At 37.5% G+C, this 23193-nt stretch overlaps 2 protein-coding genes and 1 long non-coding RNA gene across 6 annotated transcripts; 2 read left to right on the top strand and 1 right to left on the bottom strand.

The window, feature by feature from the left end:
- Positions 1-37: 37 nt before the first annotated feature.
- Positions 38-3984, top strand: LOC136778243 (uncharacterized). Its single transcript, XR_010823386.1, has 4 exons — positions 38-1161; positions 1254-1900; positions 2039-2413; positions 3444-3984. It is a non-coding gene; the product is annotated as an uncharacterized lncRNA (long non-coding RNA).
- A 798-nt stretch (positions 3985-4782) lies between these two features.
- On the top strand, positions 4783-20281 carry IP3K1 (inositol-trisphosphate 3-kinase-like protein). Of its 4 annotated transcripts, none has more exons than XM_066734902.1 (8): positions 4783-5059; positions 5139-6356; positions 6449-9071; positions 9132-11689; positions 16896-17220; positions 17596-17804; positions 18989-19460; positions 19548-20281. In XM_066734902.1, exons 4-8 carry the CDS (start codon positions 11658-11660, stop codon positions 19749-19751), a joined length of 1242 nt encoding a protein of 413 aa, XP_066590999.1. In that variant the 5' UTR covers positions 4783-5059; positions 5139-6356; positions 6449-9071; positions 9132-11657; the 3' UTR covers positions 19752-20281. The 4 variants fall into 4 exon arrangements, with proteins under 4 accessions (XP_066590999.1, XP_066591000.1, XP_066590998.1 ...); XM_066734903.1 differs by having other exon boundaries at positions 4786-5059; positions 16912-17136; XM_066734901.1 differs by having other exon boundaries at positions 4790-5059; positions 16912-17220.
- Positions 20282-20462: 181 nt separating this feature from the next.
- On the bottom strand, positions 20463-23178 carry Prp19 (pre-mRNA processing factor 19). Its single transcript, XM_066734899.1, has 8 exons — positions 23012-23178; positions 22579-22728; positions 22163-22440; positions 21894-22088; positions 21670-21825; positions 21384-21614; positions 20973-21313; positions 20463-20874 (listed from the first exon to the last, which is right to left on the bottom strand). Exons 1-8 carry the CDS (start codon positions 23028-23030, stop codon positions 20730-20732), a joined length of 1515 nt encoding a protein of 504 aa, XP_066590996.1. The 5' UTR covers positions 23031-23178; the 3' UTR covers positions 20463-20729.
- Between the last annotated feature and the right edge of the window lie 15 nt (positions 23179-23193).

The following is a 23193-nucleotide window of genomic DNA, read 5'->3' as shown; positions in this document are numbered from 1 at the left end:
TTTTTAAGTTAGAGCTCTCTCTTACGACGTTAGATTATCAACTATGGATAAGGATTACCGACTGTAAAAAATCACAACTTGTGGTGGGTTCAAAACATTTTTAATGAAGCAATTTCTCATCAGTTTGCCACCGTGTGGAAAATGACTGTTGCATAACGAATTACGACACACATCTAATATAGGAAACTATTTCAGTTTTCTTGGTTAATGTTTGCATTCTCACCTTGGATGAATTTCTTCTGTACCAGAATGAGCGATAATGAGTTTTAAGTCTGGATCGGACCATTATGTGTCTCGCGTATCAGCCGAATGCTGCGTATACAATTTTAATATAAATAGCGCCACTAGCTGGATTCGAACATTGAAGCTGCCCCCTATTAAAATATAAACTGTGAGACATTAAATGACCGTTTTTACGATCGAGAAAAGAAGCTCGAATATCTTGGCATAGGAATGGGGATCTCTATGTCAAAAAACTAATTTATAGAAGCTACCTCTGTCTCTCTTGTTAAATGTCTTTTTTGCTGGGTACTATATTAGCATGACAGAAGCGATCATAATGAAAACAAATCTCTGATCGAAGGAGAAAATAATGCTAACAGTTTGACTGTACAATTTTATGCGACTTTTTGTTTAGTCGCTACAAGTCGTATGTTTGCTCAGAGTATTTTTCAACAAACTCCTATGTCAAAACAGGTTGAGTAATCGACTTATTATCTTACGAGCGCCACATTCCGAGCTATTGTAAAAGACCATCCATTTAGTATTTGCAAATAGTCTAATTTCAAGCGTAAATATTTACTACTTAACAATCGCTATCTGTTGGTTTTTATTGCTCAAAATGTCCTACGTTCTTTTTTGAATTTGAGTTATTTATTTTATAACATTTTGTTGTTTGTCGCAGCAGCTTCTGGCAGCCATGTTTTGCCTATTTTTTACCAAAACAAAGTCATTGTTCGCAGATGCAATCCTCTTATATGTTTAATCAGCGCAATTGCTAATTAGCTCGGATGCGCCGGACGCACGTGCTCGACTAGTTGCCAGCACTTAAAACTACTTTTACCGTTTTATCGACATAAGTATTACAATGAGCAAATTGGTCAGTTCTCCAATTTGATTCCTCAAGAACAGCCGGAAGTTACACTTTAGCCAAACCATGTCGTATGTAAATTGAGAAAAAATAATTTCATTATATTCACCAAAATTCATGATTGTGAAGATGCAAATTAAGATTGCGCTTCTCTGATTTTCAGGGAGCACTGTACGTGCGAACGGAGCCGGTATCTGGGTTAAGTTTATTTGCCTTGCTGTGCGAGAGAAGAAAAAGCTGAATATTAGCATAGAAGCAGCTATTAATTACTGGCGCAAGGGAACATTAGCAATGAATCTTTCAGCTTTGATGCAGCTGCACCGATGGATAAGGAGCCACTGTATAAATTACCAGTGGCAAAAATATCAAACCTGTTCTCTCCACAACGATTTCGAACACGCGCGTCACGTCTGCGTTCTGTCATCGATTGACTTTTTCTCTTCCATTTTCCCTCGCTCAAAAAAAGAGAAAAAAATTATTTGAGCTGGCGTGTTAATGCTCGATTCTCCCCCCCCCCCTTTTTTTATCAATGTTAAGGTAAGGCTCAGTGGGTTTTGGCCGTTAAGGCCCACCCTCGTTGAACCGTATTGGTCCGAATTATGCAAATGGCGATTAGAACCACGCGAACATGGGACACATCCTGTTCGTGGATTTATTAATAAACGTCCATCCTTTTCAGGTGATTAAGCATCCTGTTCCTGATGAATAATCCTTCTCTGGAAGATGATTGACTTCCTCGTTAATCTACAGGGTTATTGCTTCTCGTTTACCTCAGTTATTCCACTTTTCCTCCGTACACGTTCTTTTCTCGCAAGTATTTCTCATCATTCATATAATTCTCTTACGTATGTATAATCTTTTCATTGGTTTCGGTTAAATCACGGTACAAATACATGCATTTCATCATTCAGAATCGGTAGGATCTCTCATACCCTTCTCTGTTTTCAGGCTCGACATAAACAAGGGAATAACTCAGGAGCGGAATAACGGACGAAAATCTCAGTCGGTAAAAAGAATTGTCATTTTCGAGAAAGACGAGGTTTCAAAAAATTTGGGCCTTACTCTGTCGATGAAACAGTGTACCAAAGATTTCCTTTTAATCTCTGATAAGACATGAAAGAGATAAAGGAATTAAAAATGATTGTCAGGTGCGAGAATGAGCTGGAAGATTCATAAGGAACACAGGTGGTCGTAAGAGGACTTGTCGGATGGATTGGAGAATTGAGCAGGAAATTTTTATGCGTTAATTAGTCGTTTAATGGTGAACGGTGGGTGGCCAGGTCTTCCATCCGAAAACTTGAGGAGATTTGGATTTGATGAAAGGTGCCGAGCTCTCTCTCTCTCTCTCTCTCTCTCTCCCTCTCTATCACTCTCTCCCCCTCCCCCTCCCTCCTGCCTCTCTGTGCGCCGTATTGTATTCTCCGTCACGTGACCGTCGGATGGATTTGCGTCAATGGTGACCTCCGCGTTCGCGCATACCGCGATGCATTGGCGCCGACTTCCGCCACTTTCCAGATATACAGTTGCGTTTCCTGCAGTTATCGTTCTCACCAAAATATAAACTGCTGAAACTTACGCTAATCCCAAGACGAATCTCCTATCACAACCCCCTCTACTTTGCAGTCCACGAACCACACATTTCCGCCTCTGGGATTCCCCGGACAACCACCGGCCACTTCCGGCTACGCAAAATCCCGCCAAATCTAGGTTAACCGTACCGCGCAGATTTTTCTTTTCCCAACGATCAAACTTTGACCCAGTCGTGACTAATTAGCCACAAAACCAGTAAATAATCTCGTAACAAACTTCGTTTCAACTAAAAAATTACAGCTCGTAATAGGAAGTCTTCGTCGGTCCTCCGATTTTTTAGATGTGTCTGCAGAGTTAAGGAGGAAGAATGGGGGTAGCGTTTGCCACACGGGATCTCGAAAATAGCCTTTATGGGGAAGAATATTTATCGAAAAATGGCGTTTTAAGTGATTGCGAGTTTTGGACGTGCGATTTGGAGATCGATGTCCACTAATTTCTACGCCACTGGGAGGTCTGCGAACACGCTCACCGCCGATATATTATATTCTCGACTAACGAGGCTAGAAGGCGTGCCTTCCTGGCCCCTTTAAAATCTTTTACGTGAGTTTCTTCGTCACCCCCCTCCCCTCGCGTCTTTCGCTCCTCTTCGCGACATTTTCTCCATCCACGCCGTCCTTTTCACTCCTGCCTCTTCCTGCGAGTACTCCGACCTTCCATAAAATCCCCCCCTTCTCTAATCCATTTTCCGCAAAACACCTTCTATCCGGCAGACTCACAGATTTTATGCTAATTTTCCCAAAATCATGACACTGTTTGCTTTCAGATCAATTGTGAAACGTGTGCAGATACGCCCAAAGTGGAAAAATTCTGGAGGCTGGGGTTCCTGGTGATATTCCACAGTCGTGTTAAGCTGGATATAATAATTCCTTGAACAAACCCAATAATGACTCTCGTGGAACAATTTCAATACGAGAAATTGCTCGGTAATCGCATTGCTTCTCGAGTTTCGTTGATAAATTGGAGTGAAACTCGGTCGATCTGGTATACGAGCTTGTAGGAATTGCTGGTGGAATTTAATATACTATATATAGATGCATGGAGAGAAAAGTTGATTAGTGGCTCGTCATATTAATTTAAACTTTTGGCAGATTTCTTCTGTACACTTGCATATTTTAGGAAAAAGACGAGAGAGAAGGTGGGGGTGTTAGACCTAGAATCAAGTTTAAATCCATGCTGAGGTATGTGACCCCATGAGCACAAGGGACAAATAATACAGTATTGGAACTATAAATAATTTTTACAAAATTAGGAAAAAGGTACAACTTCCTTACTTCTCTTATACAATAAAAATAATTAATAACAAAGGTATAAACTAATGATTCTAATTAATTAATATCAACTTAAATATAGCTTAAGAATAATTCAATTGGGTTGAACTCTTTAAGCAGAAGGCGAGAGAATTAAAATTAAGTTCAGAATTTAAAGAGAGAGTTACTGATTCGTATGTCATCGACTCACTGATTATTGTTCCATGCGAATGTGTGAAATTCCTTGAGATTTTCGCAAATTCAACGCTTTCTAGCATTTGGCTACCCACGCTGCGTGTCATGACGCACGAACCGCGCGCACGGCAAACAAGGTAGGAGGAAAGTTTCTTGTGGAATTTAGCGGAATCCCATGGATGCTGTGTAAATTTACACAAGATACGTGAATTATAGTGGACCACCGAATTGCATAATTGAGGAGTGCTTCGTTAATTCTTTGTCGAATTAATGCATTTGTTGTACTATTATTGGACGATAATTTAATAAAATACACCAACGACGGAAGAGCGAATAAAATTTAATTGATGCTTTTGCTGAAGACTACAGCATTTTGTACGAGGAAGTTTAAATAAATTGGAACAATTTATTTGGTTTTACTATAAATAAAAATTAAGGACTTTCCATGAATTTTTTCTAGAATTTATATTTTTATTATTTTTTGTTTTAGACTATAAGCAAAGCATATCATAGTTATTATTGGATGATTCTTTACTAGACTACATCAACGACAAAGAAGTGAACCAAATTTAATTAATCGGTATTCCTAAGAACTATCCAGTCTATGACATATCCTAATAAATTTAAAAGGGATTTACATAGTTTTACTCCAAACAAATTATTATTGAGGCCAACTTCTTTTTCAGGAACTTATACCTTTGTTATTTCTTGATCCAGATTTTTGCTCGAAGCCCCACAGCTACTAAAAGCCTCTGTTACCCTAGAATACATTTAAATAAGATAGTGCGCCTCTTTCTCTCTCCACTGATTTTCCAGTCTGAACTCGTCGGAACCCAATTGCATAATGGAACCTTTTAATAAACGATTGGGCCTACGACCATTGCGCAATGATAATTTATAACTTATAAGTATTTCTTGAAGCATGGGATAATAAACGGTAAGGAGGACACAAATAAGGAAAAGCTGTGTGTAAGTGCGTCAATCTCGTGTATAAATAATCTCTTATTATCTTCCAGTGACGAAAGCTTCGATGAAAGTTACACAGGCTATCAACGCGTGCTCAAAATTATGGGGAGAGCCAAGAATATCCAGTCCCATTCAATGTTATCTATAGAATTGCTTCAGCTTATCATCAAAGTTCTGTTTGAAGAATTATTCTTTTATGTTTATTAAAAAGTGTTTAGAAATATAATTGGCTCCTATGAAAGGATAAAGAAAACTGAAAGAATGGAGATTTTCATCATGTATTGCCAGCAAAAAGAATTGAGTAAGCTTCAATGAACGTTGCATAGGCTATTAACACGTGCTCCAAATTATAGGGAGAGCCCAGAATATCCAGTTTTATTCAATATTATGTATAAACTTGTTGAAGCTTATCATGTGAAAGTTCAGTTTAAAGAAACGTTTTTCAATGTTTATTAAAAACTTTCTAAAAATATAATTGGATTCTATGAAAGGATAAAGAAAACTTTGATAAAATTTGTACAGGCTATCAACACGTACTTAGAATTATGAGAAGAGCTAAGAATATCCTTATCCATTCAATATTATGTGTAAAATTGCTTTAGCTTATCATGAATGTTCAGTTTGAAGAAACATTTTTCTATGTTTATTGAAAAGTGTCTAGAAATATAACTGGATTCTATGAAAGGATAAAGAAAAGCTCGATACAAGTTACACGGCTATCAACACGTACTTAAAATTATAGGGAGAGCCAAGAATATCTCGTTCTATTCAATATTATGTGGAATTATTGAAGCTCGTCACGAAAGTTCAGGTTAAAGGAACATTTCTATATGTTTCTCAAAAGCGTCTAGAAATATGACTGGATTCTATGAAAGGATAAAGAAAGCTTTGATAGGATGGGGATTTTCACTACGCGTGGCCAACACGAAGTATCAAGACACGTGCGTCACGAATCTGTCAGCAACGAGCTCCAAGTTTTACGAGAACGGAAACGCGAGCTTTTATATAAGTGATTCGACGAAAGCTTCGCTTAAACTTTCCCGAAAATCATCAACCTACTACGTCTATACTATTTTTACCTGACCATAAATAATTTAACTGCCTCTACGTCACCCCACTCTTTCCAACTTTTTTCAATCAATCTCAATGTTTTTCAAAAAATGTTGTATCAATCGATTTACTCCGTATGCGTTATTTTTTTAAACGATTCCAATTATCTGGGTTATAAATCAATACTGCGAGATGGATTTGCTTCCTGTGCATCTAACGTAAGCCAATATCATATTAATCGTCCTTGCCAAATATGGGAAGGAAATTTAATTGAGTGCTATTTTTTTCTGATTATTTCATTTCCTGTCAGGTTTTGTTTACATTTGTGGAGAAAGGAAAAAAAGGAGCAACAACAAGAAAGAGACAGAGAAAAAGCGAGAGAGAGAGAGAGAGAGAGAGAGAGAGATAGAGGGAGGAAGAAGGAGAGGGAGAGAGCCTACACACGCGAGGTACTGTTGTTATCAATGCCGGGTGTAAACATACGTGGGCATTAGCTATACAAAGCAGGAGAGATATGGTGCAGTCACAAGGGCAGACCGACCAGATTGGAAAATTGCGCTTCTAGGACACGTAATCTCCTGTAATATATGCTGCTCATACATACTTTATTGTGTGCACAGCAAAATTTATGAAAGTATTTATTTACCAACCTGGCAGTGATTACTGCTCGTTTCACGATTTTGCGAGAAAACGTCGAATTTGTTTTTTCTTTCGACGTCTCTTATTTCAAAGGAAGTCAGAAAAAAAGAAACAGACGGATTGACAGGCTGGTGAAATCGATGTAGCACGTGCAGAGCGTTTCATGGTCAAAGTAATCGATCAAGAAAACTGAATCAGTATATGATTGAGATACGAAAAAAGTACAGCGAAAAAGCTAATTCGAGAAAATTATCATTTAACACGAAAGAATTAATTAGGTCAGGTTATAAGGGTGAGATCTATTATAACTTAAAAGAAATTTTAAAGAGTGGAGCTTTTTTTAACAAAGCAAATATGTTACACGTGCAGAGGTCGGAGAACGTCGATCAATGATATATGCCAGGGAAACGGAAGAGACTTGGATTATCATACATATGACTGACAAACAGAAATTTATCAAATATTCGTTATACCTACAGTTATGAATTTCTCTCTAGAGACTTCATTTCTATTTTTTTTTTTTTTTAACGAATTAACAAGGCAAATTGACGCTATCTCTAATTGCTTATAAATCTGTGCAAGCTAATAATACAATAGCTTATTCAAAGGGGTACTATGTGTTTCATTATTTACTACAAGCAACATAAATAGTTAGAGAAACGATATATATAAATACAAAGTGTACATTAATGAATTATACAACGATAATTTGTCAAATATTCATTACCTGCAGTGGTGAATTTCTCTCTGCAGATTTTATTACTATTTTTTTGACGAATTAATGAAGCAAACTGACTTAATCTGTAATTGTTTATGAATTTTTGCAGGCTGATTTTGCTACAGCTTGTTCAAGGAGTGCTATTTGTCTTACTATTTGCTACAAGTTAGGCAAATCGTGAGAGAAATAATATGTATAAATACACACCCAAACAACAAAAAGAATTCTTTTAAAAACAATTGCGGAACTCTTTTTATGAAATAAGAGAGATATTATCTCTTTTGAAGTTTTTATGAATTCTTTAAGAAGTCTAAGGATATCTTCGGATACTATGTAAGAGTTTAACATTTTTTGTCTCATAAAATAAGACTCCAAGAAAAAATCTTCTTACTAGTTGGGCAGTGTAAACATAAATTATGCAAGGAAAGAACAGATGAATAATCTCGAGTGACGTATTAAAATGTGTGATATTAAGGTTTTGATTTAATTTTAGAGATTGGTGATTGTTTACAAAAATTTATTAGCGCGCCAATCTTTATTAGTTTGCTCCTAAACAAGCGAAACGCATAAACCTGACGTGTTTATGCGAGTGCTTGCCGTCACTTGATTCGAGAAACAGTACAATTGGCACGTACTGGAGGAATAAAAAGAAAACTCGGAGAATAAGGGAGACGACAGATGGGAAGAGAGAGAGAGAGAGAGAGAGAGAGAGAACGATAAGAGGAAGCGATAAGAGACAAAGCGTATAAATCCGGAACAGAAATCTTTGCTGAGCATTAGTAAAATGAAATGGAGAAGATGAATTTTATTTCTCGAAATTGAAGCACCATGAGAACCAAGAGGATGCTGAAAATTAAACTTAAACCGTCTGGAAATTTCGAGATGTAAATACATGCAGCTTGGACAGTCTGTTACGCTATAAAAATAATTGTATTCCAACTTTTAAGCTCATTCTTATTTTTCTTTGCTAAGCACTGATCACAAATAAATTACTGAAGGTGCATTTTGTGTCTGGTAATTGAAGCACCGTGAGAGAGGTGGTTGATTATTGAGGCTAAACCGTCTGGGAATTTTGAGGTGTCATAATAATAGATACAACTTGGAATGTTCGTTATACTATAAGAATAAATTAAATTCCAGCTTTTATGCTCATTCTCTTCATTCTTATTTTTCTTTGGAGAACATTGATCAAATTAAACGTAGAAGATGAATTTTTTCTGGTACTTGAAACAACGCAAGAGGGTGCTGATCATTGAGGTTAAACCGACTGGGAATTTCGAGGTGTCAATAGATGCAGCCTAGAATGTCGGTTATACTATAAAAATAAACTGAATTCCGGCTTTTAGACTCATTCTTATTCTTAACAGCACGAAAACGTGATGTTCGCTTTCGAATAACTAAAAGGTGATCGACCTGCGCTGTACTGCTAGTACTCGCGCGATCACATTGTAATTCAGGTAGTCTGATATATTCTAAATTTATGCGTCGAATGCAAAATTCACTAGGAATAAATCTCCCAACGAGTAATTATAGAAAAAAGACGGTTCTGTATAGAGTAATTATTCAAAAAATTTTGGTAAGTTTGCCAAATCAATCTACATCATGACAATTGTTATTGAGACTATAACTTTTCCAGGAGCCTAACATAGAAACAGAAGACGGAAGCTGATGAAGTACAGTAGCAGTTTTAACATATTGGATTCAATCAAAGCCTAATTTTGAAGGATTCTAGTGAGTCTGGATAGGAAGTAAAAGCTGTTAAAAAAGTAAATATGGACTGGAAACCTGGAAGGAGGCACGTCTCCAGCTAGAAAGCTAGAGAAATTGTACACTAGGTTTCATTGAAAACCAAAAGATGACGTCAAAGGCTGCAAAAGGAAAAGAAAAGCTTTCACCGAAGATTCTTGGAGCTATGAAGAAAGGTGGCTTAAAAAATTGCGAGGATTTAAGCTGTCATTGTCGTGGATGATTTATCTTTAAGATTTCCCGATTTACTCATACGAGATGCGTTTCTGTCGAGGCAGCATACTACCAACTGTCGACTCTAAATAATGTCATTAAGCACACGTGCCACGCGCCTCGTTTGCAAAGTGCGTTTTAAATGGCTGGGCAGATGCTGCTTCTTCTTTTCCGTTGCGGTTATATTCGAGACTTGCGTTAAATAATTAAGTTGCACAGGTGGCTATTTCGTTTGTTATCTGTGATGAAACGGATAAAGAATAGTTTGCTGTGGCATAATTGAACTGCGATCATGCGAATGGTATGTGCGTCGGGATCGTTTTTGTATCCCCAGCCGTGATAAGAGGAAATCGATTTGTTTGGAATGTATGGCTTAATTAAGTTTCAGCTTCAATATGTTACAAACGTCAAACATGCCAAGTCTCCATTAACCAATATTTTGTCGTGTAATCCACCGAAATAAAAGCTGAATTATGCAAAAATTGGAAAACAAAGGCACACGAATGTTCGCCAAAATGGCGGTCGATCCTGAAAGCGACGAATTAGCCTGAGAATGGTGATTCATAATTAATTAAACATAGTAAACAAGTGTTTTGACTAATCACCGCTAAATTTGTAGTAGACTCGAACGAAGATCTGTCAGGTTTTACGTGACGATATTCGAAGCTGTAATCACCGAGCCTTATCAGAACGATAGAAGCGAGAGGAAAGTGATGAAATCGGAACAGAAGTTTCTTCGAAGAACGGATACTGTGATTGTCGTTGTTATATTTTAAGAAACTTTGACAATGGATTAGGAGAGACGGTGGGAATCGAGGAATTGTAATTTCACGCTTAGACAGTTTTGCGACAGATGGTCAAGCTGAAAAATTTGAATTGACGTTAGGCTCAGCAGGCTGGACGATAAAAATTGTTTCTGCAATACCAATTCGGGCCAGTCTAAATTTACCGCGATAACGCTATCAATAGCTCGGACCGTTAAAGGGGATTGACGTAAATGCAATTACCCGTTAATATCGCTAGCCCAAAGGGGCATCAATTTAATAAATCTCCGAAGTTATTCTCCTTCGAGTATGAAAATCAAACATGGGAATGGGAGAGACGAGGTTTTGCGTTTAAGGTTCAAGTAAAATTTTCGAAAGATTAAAAGGGCCCTGTGATTGGTCGTTAACACGACTTCCACGATTGGCTTGACGGACGTCTCTCAATTGGCTCGATTCGGCAAATAAATTCAAACGACTGCCGACCAATCACAGCCGTCCATTTTCGAACATCAAAAGTAATTTTCATTTAACCAATCAATTCGCGCTCGCTCAATCGATTCTTTATTGGACTTGAAAATCTTGCTTTTATTCCCACCATTAATCGAAACTCGAAACGTAATTTCAACATCAAATTAACATTCCTGCAATAATTTTATTGAGATGGAAAAGAAGGGGCTTGAATTTTGAAATCGTAGGAGAATAATATAATATACATGTATACTTGAAACGTAATGATATATAATGCTCTATTAAATTAATTATTCGTGGTAAAGCCTGGCAAGAAAAAAAGAGGGCTGCAACCCGAATTACCCGAATAATCTTTGTAAACTTTAGGGTACTTTACGCTGGCGCGAGCCGCCGTGTGCTGTAAATTGTGGTGGGGAGAAGCGAGTAGATAAAAGTACTCCGTGTGTGCTCTCTCCACCACAGTTGAGTTTAAAGCGTGCAGTGGTAAGTTGATCTGGTAGCAGCGCGAAATCTGCTGCTTTTCTCCCCTTCGAAATTCAAACATCCGTGTTCAACGTGGTTTCCCATCTGAATCTTACGCTGTCTATGGTGCTTCTGTAAAGTGTGGAAAATCCATACTCCTCCAACGAAATTACGCTACATTTACTTCTACTGGACTTGAATAAATGTCAATTATCTCGATTCACTGACGATTTAGCAGTCTCATGTGCAGCTTCTAGAAAATTTACATACGATGGAGTTTCCCTTCTAAGCACCGAAGATTTTATGGTTGTTTTGAGGGCGGGGCGATGAACTCGTGAACTCGATTGAGGTTAAGGGTTAATGTGAGTGAGTGAGGATTCCTATGCAGAGATTTTGTGGTCCTAGCTAGGAGAAGAGTGATATAATGTCAAGCAGTGTGTGCCACGCACCCTTGCCAGCTCGAATGGAAGCATTTACGACGAGACTCTGCCTGAGAGCCTTTGACCAGTATGAACGACTTCTACAGGCTCACTTCAATAAGGTACGAATTACGAATATCGATCGGGAAGCTTTGTACTCTCTACGGCACGAAAGAATACACTCTACTCGATTCTCGTTTCAATAAATTGGTACTCGTACTCTTTATTATCAATCAGTCTTTTGTACTCGTTGAAACATAAATAAAAATACATGCTTTCGTAGGTTAGGTTTTGGGTTTGTACTGTTTGAAAGGAAAACCACAGAAATATTTCTCTTCCGATAGTTCCATTGTTGAAGCCAACCTGCCTGGAGATCGTTGAACCTTCATTGCAAAACCAACGTTCTTCCTATAAAATAAGTTGGAGTGACCATGCGTTTGTATTTGATATCGAACGATGTCGGAAGCGCGAATGGGAATACGCAAAAGTTTCACTCGAGTCGAGAGACCAGGTTATTTCGATACGTAGGCGGAATAATGACTGCAAATTTTGTCAATGAATGACGTTCCAAATCTCATATATTCCAGCCTTCGATCGGTCTCCCGTATACATTCAAGGCTGGCTGATTCAAGGATCGGCTCAAATCTGGATTGACCAACGTTGCACGCGCTGATTTACAATCTAAAATCGAATACCATTCAAAAATTGATAACCACAAAAACAATTTTTCTCATCACAAATTCAAATCACGCTTATTTACGTAAATGATCGCAGTTTGAAGGCATGCCTTGAAAGTAAGAATTTTCATTTGCATTAATTTTTAACCTTCGTTTTACTTAACGGTGGGTCTCGATTTGACAACGGTAAATAGGAGAAATGTATTTTGAGCAACGACGCTAGGGTAGCAATCAAACGACAGCATCAAAACAATCGGAATCCCATTTAGATATGCTCTTGTACCTCCTTTTCTTTGAAGTCGTCTAATTTCTAGCATCGCTGTTTCGAACAGAGTGAGAAAGAATAAGCAAAGATCGATACTCGATGAACCGCTTAAAAAAGAAATTCCTGGGCTATTTTTAGTTAACAAGAGGAGAGCTCATTGAAAACAATAAGCATTTCTCATGCAGCTTAATGTGTTTACTTTGGACGCGCTTCCTTTATTATGTGGCGATTAGTATGAAAACGGTTTAGGGACAGTAATTCGGTAAACAAGTTTTATCGCATGCACACCACACCATATTCACATTTTCACCAACCATATATTCTGATTCTGTTAGAGCCCGATTCATTGCAATCTGCAACTAGCGCCATCATTATTTATTTTCTTTACACTCTAGATCTCTTGCAGAAGCATTCCGAAGTTCAAGCGGATAATATCGAAATATGATTAGGTCCTTGGCTTCGTTTTGCTATCGCAAGCTAATTATCCATTACCATAAAACGGAATTGCATTTGGAATAAAACTCGATGACGGTGTTTGATCCAAATCGAAACGGTACATGGCCGGTAAGCCAACGACTCTCGGCCAATCCCGAGATTGGAAAACAACGCGATAACAGCGTCATATCGATTTTTCCGTTGAACGATTATCGAAAGAAAGAATAATGGTAGGTAAAGAAGGGTACACACCCGATTGGGTAGAGGGCGATAAAAATGCGAAACGAGGGAGTGTGAAAAGTGTAAACATCTTGGCGGGAATAAAAATGATGTCATGGCGTTGCTTCCGGTTTTAGCTTCCTGTCTTCTCCCGTCCTCTCTACGTGAGATTCTTGCGATCTTTAGCGCAGTATGAGTAAATCAATCAAGGCAACTGAAATTTGTATTCCGTGCGCCATTTAAAAATCGTGAAAAGCCATGAGAGTTGATTAAAAACAAGTATCAAATATCCACGGCCTGTAAAGGAAGGAGGATCCTACGTAGAAATGAAAGTGAAGGCGTAACAGTTCGTAACTGCTGGGCATTTCCGAATACTTCTAACTGGATCTGCATATTTCAATACACGTAAAAGCAAATTTATCGTTTTCGAGTAACGCCGCGTTGTTTTGTATAATATTTACCTCACTCGTCTCTGGAAAAAGTCAGTGGTTCCTATCAGTGTATTGAGGTTATGTTCACAGGCGCATTTTTCTTATTTCTTAAATTGCACTCTATAACAACGAGTTTAATTGTAAGGTTAATATTGCACGTTGTTGGCAAGTGTATCGGATGTTGCGAGCCGTGCTGAGAGTGGAAGGGCGACTTCCTGGGAATAACGATGCTGAACGATGCTCGCTTAGCTGCTGAACACGTGGGACAGAGGCTTAACTAGCTTCATGTTGGTGCTTGTTTGAGTCATAAAAACAGTCCATGCAACAAGGGACCCCGCTTGCTGTATAAATGGATTTCTCCTGGAAAAAAGAACGTCGTTGAGTAGATGGCAAACACCAGTATATACCTCTCTCTGTCTTTCTCTCTCTTTATTTTCCGTTTTCTCTTTTTTTTAAATTTACATTTTTCAATGCGAAAAACAAATGTATACATGCATACTCACGATGTGTGTATGAGAGAAACAGAAAGAGAGAAAGAGAATCGTGCGTTTGTACGGTCATTTTTAAATAAGACAAATGTGTGTATTGTTGCAGCATGAAATACGAGACGAAGCCTTTGTGTTTCAATTGGCTACGCGTGAAATACAAGACGCTAATGCGTTTGTGCCTTGGGCAAACGTAGAATATGAGACGCGAAACTGTTTGTGCCAGTAGGTTGATTAAATAAGTGTACACACACGAACTGGTTGATGATCAGAATAAATGGGGATGTCGACTGAGTGGTCACGTGAATGTTTGGTCAATTGTATCTTGACCAGCTTGAACTCGGCTGAGCGAGTCTGCCATATTGGGGAGACTCAAAAATTCTGCAATCTTCTTTTAGAGATTGCAAATTATTCGCTTCCGGTCAATCGACGCTACTCTCTTGGAAAATAGGCTTAAAAAGCTGAATTGACAAATTGCACAAATTTGTGGATACTTGCACATTGCCTACGTACGTACGTATATACGTCACTAATACCGTTCGTATAACAATCGATGGGGTAACAATTGAGTAGTGAGTCAGAAATGGGAACTGACGAGTGTAACTTTTATCGATATAGCCAATGATTCATATATCTCTCGCCATCATAGTTTCCGCTATATTGTTTCTCTCCAACAGGAGATGGATATGATTCTAAAATATCAGATGACTCCCTCGACAAAAAAGCGGTCAAACGGGGAAGGGGGAATTACGCATCAGATCCATAATTCGATATATCAATGTACGTAAGCAAGGTTTTTTTATCCCCTTTTGGCAAAATGGAAAAAATCGCTTTTTCTAACCTATAAAGACCGGTCGCTTTCACCGACTGTTTTTGTTGAGAGAACCAAAAGATCAGAGTCGCGCGTCTTCAAAATACATTATTGTTTCGGGTAGTCACGAGAAATTCAATCGAAAAATGATTATCTCTCTCATTAAGTTTTTTCAACGAGTCTAATTGGCGGCCAAAACATAGTGAATGGAATCAATTAAGACAACTACACGCTTCGTTTAACAAATAAAATTGGATTCTATTATACCGAGTCAATCATTATATATTAGCTGTTTAATTTGCATCGAGGAAGTAGATAAACCTTGGCAAACAATTTTTAAAATTTATAGGTTAGGTTTCTGCGAGATTAGTCAATGTTTTGTTTCTTTATCATCATTCTTCTATTACTGAGAGCATAAATTCTTGCTAGTTGACTAATCTGAAGATTCTAATTGAGTAGAATATTTTCACGTGTTACATTAGCATGCAAACTTATTAAACGTTTTACGTTTTTGTTACGTAATTACGCCGCGAGCGATTTATTAATGAAAGGCAAGCGTGCCTCGATTATCCGATCTGGCCTTATCATGTCGACGATTCCTACTCCAAGGAAATCTCTTTTTATTTCAATCGCAAATTTCCTGTGATTACATTAGAATCATTTCACTTGACATTTTTAAGGTTAGGATGAAAATTTCTGTGGTCCTTTCAATGTCAATTTATCCTTTTTTCGTTACTTACACTCTTTCTACACTTAAAATGGTATAACGCATACATACCGGGTGGTCGATTAAGAATGCCAAATGTATCGTTAAATTATTATAAGAAAAAATTGGCAATTCCATTTTTAAATCTTATATTTAACCAATGGAGTTTATAAACAATTTATGCCTTCAGAAATTTCGGATAACTTGATACTATTTTTCGATATTGATTTGAATAAAATTGGAAGTAGAAGTGTATACAGCCTTTTACGAGATTCTCCGGAGTAAATCAGCCACCCGGTAGAATCTTTCAGTGCGAAGCGCGAGTAAAAAATTAGAAAATAACTCCCTACCTAGCTCGCGCTTCTGATTTAAAGAAACAGGCTTTATGTTGAGGTAGGTCCACGAATCTGTAATTTTCGTGACTCGGTTTTTGTTCGGGCGTTCCTCTGGCGAATTGGGCGTGAATCTTCCTTCACCGTAAAGTACCGACAGGCACCACTGACCTTTTTTATACACGCGTCACGCACGTACCGAAATTGCGTTCGTTTCTTACCGCCCCCCCCCCCTCCCCCCGCTTTGCGAATATAATTTCCCCTCTTCCTTCCAAGAACGTTCGCAGAACTCTTTAAAAGCCGATCTCGAGCACGAAATTTCTCTCCGGCCTCTAGAATTCTCATTCAAAATTCAGTATTCGTCCCGCTTATTTTCTTTCTCGCGAATTAAAGCGACAGCGAACTGGTCAATAAAAACTGCGAAGCTCGAGAGTACAAATTTTTATAGAAATCCAATATATACTTAGACAACTCGTTTGTCTATTTTCTCGCCGAACTATGAATCCTAACCTCTTTGGACACAAAACGTTATGCGAAGCGTTATGGTTATTACCATACCGGATGAATAAATGTTTTTTGTTTCGCTTTTTATCCTCTCATCTACAGGAAAGTTCGCTTGACGCGAAATGTTTTTGCAAGAATTCTGCAATAACCAGTACCGGTATTAAAACGGAATACTCGGTCGCAATTAGTAGGCCGGCCGGTGTGCTTTAATTAATATACAATGACTTCTTTTCTGCCACTCCGGTTTACACAGTTTTTGCCTCCCGGTGTGGCGTGAGCGCAGATAGAATCATTTATTCGATTACGGGGACGAGAGAGGTTAAAGCGGATACGATAAATTTATCACGGAAGAAAGCAAGCGGAGAGAAACCGTTACAACTTTTGTACTTTTCTTAGATGTTGAAGTAACGGGAATTCGACGTACGAAGAAAACTCTTGGAATGCCGGATTAAATTTTCAGTAGATTTTTTTGGTTGCAGCCATCGAGCAAGGAGCAGCAGACAACGACGACGAGACTGAGCCACGATAATGCAGCGACATCGGCAAAGAGTCGTCAGAGAAGATCGAAAGAGAATTCCTCGAGTATTGGTAGCTACAGTGCATTCCGACAATGGCGCCGCAGCACCTCGATCGGCAACAACAGATCCGGCAACACCGGGTCCCAAAACTCCATTGGCCGATTGGCCAACGCAGAGGATCCGACGGTACGGAAGCTGCAACAATTCCCGCTTGTCCTTTCGGACACGACGATGCCAGACGAGGACCTGTCGCTCAAGTTCCTTGCACTGGTGGGTACAAGTGCCCAAAACCAATATTTCCGATCACCTTCATAAACAATGTTTCAATTTTCCCGCACAATCTTCCTCTATCCGTCTGAGTACCGTCGATAAAACAGAATATGGACAGTTTTTTATTAACCGCCCTTAAGGCATTTTACCCGTTAATGGAGATTGTCTTGTCGAACACAACGATAACAAATATGTAATGTCATTTTGACTCTCTAGTGTACTCAAGACCCGTATATATCCATCTTCCTTTAATTGCTCCATCGCTGTCGGTAAAACAGATGAAAACAAAGGGAGAAATTTATTTGTATGAGCCCCTGGCATCGTCCACCACCAATGAAAATTAAAAACTTTAGTAAATCTCGATTTTTAATGTAGAATGCGTTGGACCTGACTGCTCCGGCCAGCGATGTACTGCTGAAGAATAGATTAAAGTCCTGGTTCCAATTGTCTGGACATCCTGATGGCTTTGCTCCTGCTGGTCCTGGTACAGTTTGGAAAAGACGTACTGGTGGTGCCGAAAATACCGAAAGGAGCGTTTACGAAGAGCTGAGTAAAGATGAGGCTATGAGGGATTGCATACCAAGGTAATTTAATTCTATTTTTAATCATTCAATTAATATAGTTTTTGATTAATAAATAGATGTATAATAGAAGGGGTGTTTTTGTTTCTGAAGGTCACTATGTAGAGTGTGGACGTAAGAATTCATTTTTCTCTGTAATTGTAAGGTGCATTCCAAAGTAAACAGAGCTCTATCCAAATAATAATATCGACCAGCACCGTTTATAAGTGGCCGCCAAAATTAGAGAGGCTGTGCCTTTCCTCCATTGTTTACAAATTTCATAACCATTTGATGGTTAAAAATCTATAGTTATTCGATTTTAATAGACAGTGTTTCCCCAGCAGCAAAATTAGTCATTTAAATGTTATTATAACCAGAAATCATGTAACTTTCATGACGCTGGAACCCATTTTGCCACAGAGGCTGCTGCATTGTGCAAAATGAAATTCGAACAAAGAATAAGTATATTAAGTTCTGTTTTAAATTTTATAAAACTTTTGCCATGACGGTTCAACTCATAAAATAAGTTTATGATGACGAGTGTTTAACTCTGCGGCTTTTGTAGCAAAATAGCGCATTCTCTGAAATTCGTAATTCATTTTAAACTAATGCTCCATCTCTCATTGATTTATACTTGTGACTAATTTTTGTAACCACTTATTATACTCGTCTGATTTAGCATCGTACGATTTCTACTTATTTTGAAAATTGCATTTGTGCCAATGAACAGAAAGTCGTATACCGACATAAAAGTCAAAGACAGAAGAAAATTTAAGTACGATTGAAATAACGAATTTAATCATGCAATCATGATACCTTAGCATTGTAGGAACTGACTATAAATTTTATAGTCTGGCTGAGAAGCTTAGGCCTAAATTATATGGTCAATTAGATTTTTAATTAAATGAACTCTTTTCTTTAAATAAGGAAATTGAAAAATTGGAGCATGAGTCTTCACGTAAAAGATAGTAGCGTTTTGTTTGCTTTTTAAAGTTATTTGCTGTCGAGACACTACTGTCTCCTGATAACAAATTTTACAATATACTTTTTTGAATCTAAATATAAAGGAGCTCTAATAAGTTACAATAGAAAAATGTTATATCACTTATAATTACAGAGATAAATGAGTTTTTACGACGATACCCTAGAGCGAATGAAAGTAAAAGTCCTACATGGATAATAACTTAAACTCCCATATTTTTTTGCAGGTATTACCGTGAAGTGGAATATAACGGGGATACATTCATAGAGCTACAGGATTTATTGTTTGGCTTCAATGATCCTCACGTAATGGACATTAAAATGGGAACTCGAACATTTTTGGAATCAGAAGTTTCGAAAACAAAAGCTAGATCCGATCTATACCAGAAGATGATCGCCGTTGATCCTGATGCACCCACCGAACAAGAGCACCAGAGTCAAGCAGTGACGAAACTTCGTTACATGCAATTCAGAGAGCAACAGAGCTCTACCTGTGGACATGGGTTTAGAATCGAAGCCATGAAACTACCTGGTGGACCTCCCATTACGGATCTTAAAAAAGTCAAATCCCACGACGAAGTACTGGATACCATAAAAATGTTCCTGGGCACTCGTGCTGATACCAGAGAAAAACTTCTGAATAAATTGAAGAATCTCAGGACAAAAATCGAGGAGTCCAAGTATTTTCAGACTCACGAAGTTAGTATTTAGGAGAATATGGTACAATAATTTAATAGTATGAAACTCTATTTTCTTATAACTTTACAAAAATATGTCTTTTTATAGGTCATTGGTAGCAGTATTTTCATGATTTACGACAATGAGAAAGTTGGAGTGTGGTTGATAGACTTCGCCAAGACCTGTCAAGTTCCTGATGGACGAAAATTGACTCACAGGCGTCCTTGGGAGGAAGGAAACCACGAGGAGGGTTTTCTCTTTGGCTTGGATAATTTGATAGCTACTTTGGAAGAAGTTGATCTTTTCTCCTAATTCCTGCAAAAAGTTCCTGATGGCAAAAATTAATTTAAGCTCTTTCGGTTGGAGGAGGATTTTCACTTTGAATTTGGCAATCTATAAGATTTATTTTTAGATATTCATCGCTTCATCAAATCCCAATTCCATCTTTCTCATTATAAAACTTAAAGCAAAGGCTGCTCCATGCATTTCTGACTAGAAAGTAGATAAACTTTGTACAAACTTTATAGTGTATACCAATATGTAGTTTAAGGCACTTACATCTAGGCTATAGTAATATTTATAGTACATTTTAAAAAGAATACTCTTGATTAAAAGCAAAGACTACAACAACGATTACGTGCCAATTGAAAGATACACTTGATGTATTATTCTTTTTATTTTAAGATGTAAATAAGGCTTTGGCCCTTGGTTTTTATTCCTGACAATTCCTCGGATGCCTACAATTTGATATTTAATTATATTATTAAATTATTAGTTTCATCGAATGGTCGATGTACATGTGCAAGAGGATTTGTGTTAAAAAAAATAGTGGAAAAACTTTATGTCCTGCATTATTTTGTAAATGCCAGTCTTATATTAATATCGTATTTTTTTAGATATAATCGAGAGAATGACGTATTGTTATATTTAAAATAAATACTCTTTAATTTTTTTGTTGAATATCATTTTTTTTATAACTTGTTACATTTTTCCAGGTAGCCCTCCAAAGTTTTAAGATACAAATAAAAGACAAAGGCCATTGTATTATTTTATTATGAATTTTTTTTTGACAAGGTCGTATCATGTAAAATGTATAATAACACTGAAAAATACTCGTTGAATTCAGGTTGTAAATGTACAGCTCTATGTAGAAAATAATGGAATACACGAATGGAAAAGTGAGTCGATTAATAATACTAGAGACTTTCATTGATGAAAAAATAATTAAAACATACAAGTGTGTAAATGGCTTAAAATTATAGGTTCTGAATCTTGTTAAATACAATTCTTCTATGGGAAGCCGTATAATTTTAAAGTTCTGTCCATGCTAGTCGACGCAATGTATTGGGCATGCTTTCCAAAGCGAACTCCAGTTGCCGCAGCTGTATGGTCGTTCAATACTTTTAACTCTTGCCATTGTTTGCAAAGATAAACCCTGAAAGGAAATCAATTTCACGACAAATTTATTATTGATACGATCATTTAGGATAAACTTATTCTGATTTCAATATATTGACTTATCTACAAGCTTACCTAACGTCCGTTCCAGCAACTGCTAAATAAGTTCCGCTTTGATCAAAGCAAATATCCTTAACTTCATAGCCTTCTTCAAGTTGGAGTGTTTTAAAATTCTTTAATTTACGCAAATCCCAGAGTTTCACACAGGAATCTTCAGCAGCCGTTGCTAAATAGTAACCATTCTCCGAAAAACTGATTGCAGTAATTGGTCCAGTATGGCCTGGGAAATTGGCTACATTCGATTGTTCCTTTAAGTCCCAAATTTTTACTTGAGAATCAGCTGTACCGGTACCAAAAATCAAACCGTCCGGGTGAAATTGAGCTGTTGTTAGTGGCTGGTTTACTTGACCTGCAACCTACAAATAAAAATGCCATTAAGTATCACATTGTATGTTGGTATATTTGAATACAGAAAGAAACAATTACTTTTGTGAGTAATCTGCCTGTACGAATATCAGAAAATGCCCAGTGTTGATCCAATGAAGAACTGAGTAAATAATCCCCAGTTGGATGCAAGGAAAGTCCAGTTACTGGTGCATCGTGGGCTCTAAGCAATAAGGTTGTCTGGCTCGTAGCAACGTTCCAGACTCTTATCGTAGTGTCGGGCGACGCAGTCATTACGATATCTTCTTCTGGATGATAGATAACTCGCGTTATCTAAAAAATAATAACATTTTAAAAATTGATATTTCTTCTTAAACAAATGACTTACTTTCTTTGTATGTCCTCTCAGAATAGCCACCACTTGCTCTGTATCTTTGTTAAAAACTGTTGCATTTTTGTCTGCACCACCAGTTAATATCTTACTGGTATCTGCTCCATGAATATCCAGAGCTAGAATTCCAGGTACACTAGCAGAATGAAGACCCTACAAGTTTATTCAATTAGTAAATTCATTGTTAAACTAAAAAATAATGCAACTGAAAATATTCTTACAGGATGTGAAGAAAGTGTTACGAAGGAGCGAATGCTCTCTTGAGGCATAAGATCTTCTGGAACAGAACGACCACGGCGCTTTCTTTCTTGAGTAAGCACTGTAGCTCTTTCCTGTAATTTCTGAATCACATCATCCGTGATACCAGCTTGTTCCAATGGCTGAGCTGCTATTCCTCCAGCCTCCATTGCCACAGCCTGAATGAAAATGATTGGATTCAATAAAATGTTTGTCACCTCTATAAAACTTATAATAATAATATCAAATTTACGGGTTGTGGCATGGCAGCAACTTGAACAATTCCAGCTTGAGGCTTAAGAGTAGCCAAGGCTTCTCTAGCAGCAGTGACTTCTTTTGTTAATCTGCCAATTACACGGCATGCAGCATCATGCTGATATAAAACATGAGATAATTCCTGTCTAGCAGTTTGTAGTTGTTGCCTCAATGTAAATGAATGTAACATTACTGCATCCCATTCATCTTGTAATATTTTTAAAATAGCTGGTATAGAAGTGGCACTTGGTGGTTTTGGCTTAACAATTGGAGATACTAAAAAGATTAAACTTATATATTTAATATAGGCATAACTAGCAAAAGAAAAGATTTCCAGTAAAATAATAACTGTGATCAATCATTTTAGTGACAGCTTCCATTAAAAGGAATAAAAAAACAAAATTTTACACATACTTTTAATTTCAATAAGCTGGTCTACTGTCAGTTCCTTTCCATTAATCGGATCCACTCCATTTTCAGATAAATATTTTTCAATCAGTCTCTTTTCAAAAATTGAGCCTGAAACTGGAGAAATGACTGGGTGCTCTGGTACTTCATTGGAAACTGTAAGAAAAAATACATTGTACATTATCCAGAAAATACAATTTATTTCTTAATAAGAAACTGCAAGGTTAACTACTATATATGTGTACTGAAATGCTCAAAATAAAAGTTTTGAGGTTAGATAATGCCGGTTGGTGAAAGTATACTGAGAGAAGGAATATTTTGCAAAAGAAGTACAAAAGTTTATTGTGTTTTTTATTGATTAACCATTATAGACTACTCTCTAATTATTTGATACGATGATTTATTGATTTACAATTTTCTTTGTAAAGAAAAAGCTTACTTGCACACGAGAGCGCCATTTTCAACACAGTCACACGCGTCACTCGCGTCACGCATATACGCAAAGCCAAATTCACTTGCGGGACAAAATCCAAACCATCACCATACCATGGACAGTCAAGGAACGTACAATAGCTAGATTCCGTTTCTCTTCAATATTCTCTTGTGACCGCGGGTGCGCAG

The sequence above is a fragment of the Prorops nasuta genome, unplaced genomic scaffold (assembly GCF_024137725.1).
Source record: "Prorops nasuta isolate Cenicafe-Biocafe unplaced genomic scaffold, Cenicafe_Pnas_1.2 PNAS00014, whole genome shotgun sequence".
In the NCBI taxonomy this organism is placed as follows: Eukaryota; Metazoa; Arthropoda; class Insecta; order Hymenoptera; family Bethylidae; genus Prorops; species Prorops nasuta.
The sequence above is the reverse complement of the archived record's forward strand: the minus strand, read 5'-3'. Positions and strand labels throughout refer to the sequence as shown.

What these genes read in the sequence shown, in the direction of transcription:
- Prp19 (XM_066734899.1), bottom strand. An exon ending in TGAGAGGACATACAAAGAAA is followed by an intron (nt 21,615 to 21,669) that starts GTAAGTCATTTG and finishes ATTATTTTTTAG; the next exon opens with ATAACGCGAGTTATCTATCA. An exon ending in CAGGCAGATTACTCACAAAA is followed by an intron (nt 21,314 to 21,383) that starts GTAATTGTTTCT and finishes TTTTATTTGTAG; the next exon opens with GTTGCAGGTCAAGTAAACCA.
- IP3K1 (XM_066734901.1), top strand. Translation starts at nt 11,573, where the DNA reads ATGTCAAGCAGTGTGTGCCACGCACCCTTGCCAGCTCGAATGGAAGCA. An exon ending in ATGAGGGATTGCATACCAAG is followed by an intron (nt 17,805 to 18,988) that starts GTAATTTAATTC and finishes ATTTTTTTGCAG; the next exon opens with GTATTACCGTGAAGTGGAAT. An exon ending in AGTATTTTCAGACTCACGAA is followed by an intron (nt 19,461 to 19,547) that starts GTTAGTATTTAG and finishes GTCTTTTTATAG; the next exon opens with GTCATTGGTAGCAGTATTTT.